Source organism: Mustelus asterias, chromosome 11 (assembly GCF_964213995.1).
Source record: "Mustelus asterias chromosome 11, sMusAst1.hap1.1, whole genome shotgun sequence".
NCBI lineage: Eukaryota > Metazoa > Chordata > Chondrichthyes > Carcharhiniformes > Triakidae > Mustelus > Mustelus asterias.
Window position 1 is genome coordinate 1043899 of NC_135811.1, and position 5662 is coordinate 1049560.

General features: G+C 47.4%; 1 protein-coding gene across 1 annotated transcript in view; it reads left to right on the plus strand.

Annotated features, from left to right (window-relative positions):
- stn1 (STN1 subunit of CST complex) overlaps positions 1-5136 on the plus strand; it is a 25912-nt gene extending 20776 nt beyond the window's left edge. The window contains exons 7-10 of the mRNA XM_078224317.1: positions 2016-2152; positions 2759-3004; positions 3762-3834; positions 4688-5136. Coding sequence (XP_078080443.1) covers positions 2016-2152; positions 2759-3004; positions 3762-3834; positions 4688-4845 — 614 coding nt within the window. The 3' untranslated portion in view covers positions 4846-5136. The remainder of the gene's footprint in view (positions 1-2015; positions 2153-2758; positions 3005-3761; positions 3835-4687) is intronic.
- The last annotated feature ends 526 nt before the right edge of the window (positions 5137-5662 follow it).

Genomic DNA, 5662 nt, shown 5'->3' on the forward strand with positions numbered 1-5662 from the left:
CCACTTGAGTGGCAACCTTCAGAGATCTATGGATATGAACCCCAAGATCTCTCTGTTCCTCCACATTCTTCAGAACCCTACCTTTGACCCTGTAATCCACATTTAAATTTGTCCTACCAAAATGAATCACCTCGCATTTGTCAGGGTTAAACTCCATTTGCCATTTTTCAGCCCAGCTCTGCATCCTATCTATATCTCTTTGCAGCCTACAACAGCCCTCCACCTCATCCACTACTCCACCAATCTTGGTGTCATCAGCAAATTTACTGATCCACCCTTCAGCCCCCTCCTCCAAGTCATTTATAAAAATTACAAATAGCAGAGGACCAAGCACTGATCCCTGTGGCACTCCGCTGGTAACCGGTTTCCATTCCGAAAATTTTCCATCCACCACCACCCTCTGTCTTCTGTTAGATAGCCAGTTACCTATCCAATCGGCCAAACTTCCCTCTATCCCACACATCCTTACTTTCTTCATAAGCCGACCGTGGGGGACTTTATCAAACGCCTTACTAAAATCCATGTATATGACATCAACTGCACTACCTTCATCTACACACTTAGTTACCTCCTCAAAAAATTCTATCAAATTTGTGAGGCAAGACTTGCCCTTCACAAATCCGTGCTGACTATCCCGGATTAATCTGCATCTTTCTAAATGGTCGTAAATCCTATCCCTAAGGACCTTTTCCATCAACTTACCGACCACCGATGTAAGACTAACCGGTCTATAATTACCAGGGTCATTTCTATTCCCTTTCTTAAACAGAGGAACAACATTCGCCACTCTCCAGTCCTCTGGCACCACCCCTGTGGACAGTGAGGACCCAAAGATCAAAGCCAAAGGCTCTGCAATCTCATCCCTTGCCTCCCAAAGAATCCTAGGATATATTTTCTCAGGCCCAGGGGACTTATCAACTTTCAGTTTATTCAAAATTGCTAGTACATCTTCCCTCCGAACATCTACTTCCTCCAGCCTATCAGCCTGTGACACCCTCTCTTCCTCAAAAACATGGCCCCTCTCCTTGGTGAACACCGAAGAAAAGTATTCATTCATCACCTCTCCTATCTCTTCTGACTCCATGCACAAATTCCCACTGCCGTCCTTGACTGGCCCCAACCTCACCCTGGTCATTCTTTTATTCCTCACATAAGAGATAAGAGTGCACGGATCAACATCTGTTGTGTTGTTATTATAAGCACCTTCCTGTTGGAATGAACATACTGATGCCTTTAATGGGTGTGAGCATGTGTGAGTGATGCCATTGGTAGTGCGGGGACCTGTGTAACTACTGCCTCCAGTTCGGAGTCTGTGCTGTATTTCAATGTTCAAGTGAGTTTGTAGAAGAGAACAGAGACTGGCCTGAATATGTAGAAAGGTTGGCACTTTATTCTGGCAAATGGAATTGCAGATGAGGCTAAAAAGTGCTGAGTTCTCTCCTGAGTGTGTGTGTGGGGCGAAGGTTTACAAGCTAGTGAGGAATTTAGCAATACCTCAGAGACTGGAGGGCATTCGATTTGTGGATTTACTTGCACTCTTCAGAATCACCACAATCCTCAGTGATTGTCCAGCATCACAAGTTCTATCGTCATTTTCAGAAGACAGGACAGTCTGTAGCTAACTTTGTTGCTGAATTAAGACAACTCTCTGAACATTTTGAGTTTGGAGCAGTATTGGAGGACATGCTCCGGGACAGAATAGTCTGTGGCATCAATGGGGACAGCATTCGGCGTTGTTTATTGGGAGAGGCCACACTGACTTTCAAGAAGGCTTTAGAAATTTCTCAAGGAAATGGCTGGCAACAATGCAAAAGATATTCAAAAGGCCAATGATGACGCGAAGGCACGTGCAGTGCATCAAGTGAGAAAAGAGGGAGCAAACAAAAGTAGTGGAGTGTTCCGGGAGGGGGGGGGGACACACTGTGCAAATTATTGCAAATTCATGCACGCTGTCCATCACCATTTCAACAAAAAAGGACATTTGGTTAAAACGTGCACGGGTGTTTAAAACAAAGTGAAGCTGAGCAGGGAAATTCAAAAAGGCATCAGTCGGCTACACATCCTGGAAAGCTCCGAGCAGGCAGAGGAACGCTCTTACAATATGTTTCATGTGAGCGAGAGGCGCACGGAGCCTATTTATGCTGCAGTGGAGGTCAATGCAAAACAAATTAAGATGGAGCTGGACACACAAATCTCTAATTAATGAGGGGACCTACAGGAAGGCTTGGGACTCTGAGCAGGTGCCCACCCTCAGGCAGAGATCCAACTTCAGACATACACCAGAGAAGCTGTACCATTGCTTGGGGTGTTAGAAGTGGACATTGCATACAACAACTCTTGCTGGGAAAAGGGAAAGGGCCTAGTTTGCGAGGGTGTGACTGACTCTGTACAATTCTGTTGAACTGGGAAGAGATTAAGCTCTCACAAGTGACACGGGATGTCTTTCAGAAATATCCTGAGGTTTTCAAAAATGAACTGGGAACTTTAGTGCCACACAACGTAAAGTTGTTTGTCGATTCTCAGGCTCCTCCTCGCTTTTACTACTAGCCTTGGACAGTGCCCTATGCCATGAAAGGCAAAGTGGAGGGGGAGGGAATGGAGTGGCTGCAGAGGTTTGGAGGCCATTCAGTTCTCTCATTGGGCAGCTCCAAATGTTCCTGTCCTTAAAGCGATGGTACTGTGTGGATACGTGGGGATTACAAACTTCCCATTAATCAGGCCTCCAAATTGAACGCTTATCCATTGCTGTGGCTGGAAGAGCTGGTTTCACTTTGCAGAGGGGAAGACGTTCACAAAACTTGACATGAACCATGTCTACCAGCAGCTTTTGTTGGAAGAGGACTCAGAGCAGCAGGTCACAATCAACACTCAAGGGTTTGTTCAGATACAATGTCTGATTTTTGGGATACAAGTTCTGGCGATTTTTCAGAGGATAATGGACGATCTGTTGCAGGGGATTCCTCATGTTGCGGTTTACTTGGACGACATTCTTATGACAGGAAAAGTGAGGAGGAGCCCCTCAGGAACCTGGAGCAGGTGTTAGAGAGATTTTCACAGGCAGGGCTGTGCCTGAAGCATAGCAATAGCTGCTTCTAGCCACAGAGTGTGGAATATTTGGGGCACAGAATCACAGTGCAGAGTCTGTCCCCTGTGGAAGACAAAGTCAGAGCTATGAAGGAAACGCCAAACCCCAGAAGTGTGTCCGAGCTCAGGATATTTGGGGTCCAGAGTGGTCGTCCCACCCCCTGGTCATTCACAAGTTTTGGATGAAGTTCATGAGGTTCACCTGTGTGCCTACCGAATGAAATGTTTAGCCAGGTCGTATGTTTGGTGGCCTAATATGGCCCTGGACTTGGAGAACAAGGGGGAATCCAATCAGAAGATGGTGCCGCCAGCATCACTACATCCGTGGGGGTGGCCTGATTGTCCGTGGTCTGGACTTCATGTGGATTTTGCAGGGCCTTTTATGGGTCACATGTTTTTAGGTATCATGGACATGCATTCTAAGTGGTTAGAAGTACAAATCAGATGATGGTCCAGTGATATTATCACTAGACTATTAATCCAAAAACTCAGTTAATGTTCGGGGACCCGGATTCGAGTCCCAACCCCCGTCTCAACCCCCATCCCAACCTCACCCCGACCCCCGCCCCAACCTCATCCCGACCCCCATCCCAACCCCCGCCTCAACCTCGCTGGGAGCAGTGGGGGTGTTAGTTATATAGATTGACATACTGACAGTGTTTGTGAATGTTCTGCAGGTGACTGATGAGGAGGAGGAGTTGCACAGCGTGACGCTCAGAATCATTCGAGACGATTCCACACGACCAAAGTGTAAGTGACGTCCTCTCTCAATCGTGTTGCCTTTGTTGGGGCTGCTTCTGTATGTGAACCTCCTCTGAGTGAGCGACAGGCGCACAGTGACAGACATCCATGGAGGCAAGTGGTGGGAAATGATGAATTACATTTGTATAGCGCCTTTAACATATACTAGACATTCTAAGGAGCTTCAGAGATGGAATCAGATAAAAGTAGCGACTAGTTGTCCCCTGGTTTTGTGAGGCTATGTTGCCCACACTCACCGTCCCAGTGTGCAGTGAATCACACCCGCTGCTGTAGCTGAACAACCTCTGGACCCAACGGGTTATCCCGCAATCCTGTAGCGACACGTACGTCACTTTCAGATGATTTTGAGTTTGTGGTCCCAGAGTTACTGGCCTAATACTATTGTCACCTGGCTACTGTAGCCACGGTTACAATAACATCACTTGACATCTCGGAGACTGAGTGTTTGAAGCAGATATATTGTTCACTGTGAGGGAGGTGGGCTGTTTCTGACGGAAACACCCTTAAACTTTACCCACACAATTCTGTTAAACACGGTGGGAGCTGGTCTCGCCAGGAAATGGAGAGAGATTGGAACAGATGGCAGCTCCTGTGAGGGGATTGGTTAGTGTTGATTTAAGGTGAGTAGGGAGAAGGCACAGAGTCCATGGTGGGAGATTTACTATCACTAGATCAATGGGAGAGAAGGGAAGACCGGGAGAGATGGGAGAAGACGGGAAGTAGACTTCAGAGTGCTGTACCAGTCTTGCGAGGTTCCCTGCAGGTACCATCACCTTCTGCAATCTCTCACACTGTGCCCCTACCAGCACCAGGTATTTAATTTATTTTCTGTTTTCTGTAGATGTTGATAAAGGCTGTCCTTTCCATCACATCATGAGCTGTGTGCGGCACAGTTACAGTGAGGGAGTTAGTGAGGCCGCAATGCAGAGGGTGCTGGACAGACTGGAGTGTAACAGCGAGATAGTCAGCACCATGGACCGACACTACACCGCATCCTGAGTGGGACTCGGCCTGAGAGACTCCCCTCACACGGGGCCTCAACTTAGCCTCCAAGAACAACCCTGGCACTGGACTCTGCTGGACCTCAGGGGACCTGAGCCTTGACTCACTTCCCCCACATCGGTGATTCTCGGGCCGTAAGACAGGATTTTGGCGTCTTCATCCTCTTATCCACAGGGGTGTCACTGGAATGTACCACAAGGGATTCTACTAACTCTCGGATAACATATCTGGGATGATTTGATTTTGTATTTACCTACCACAATGAATAAAATAAAGAACTTGAACTTATTTAAGCACAGTACATTTTATAGTCAATAGGACAATGCAAAGTGCTTCAAAGCTGCTGAATTAGTGTGAAGTCCGATCATTGTTATGTAGGAAAAGCAGTAGATGTTTTATGCACAGTATCATCCCGCAATCAACAATCAGACTAATGATCAGACAAGCTGTCCTTGGCTGGTGTGGGTCAGGGGAAACTGGGCCAGGCTACAGCATTGATCTTGCCTTGACCTCAGGACCACACAATGAATGGAACTGTGTGTAGTCAGCGAGTGAGAGCGGTGAGCATGATTAGAGTGACAACCACGCACAGGTTGATCTAGATCTCATGAATTATTTCTGGATTGTCCGGGAGTGCTGGTTTCCTGAGGCTGACCGAGCCTGCAGTGACCTCTGACTTGTGACCCTTCATTCACTGAGGTCTTAGCTCACTCACCTCCTGTCAGCCTGGATTAGGTTCTCCAGTCTCGGGAGTGAGACATGAACCCACTACCCACTGACTCTGGTGAGTTCTCCTCACTGAGCTGGGACGATC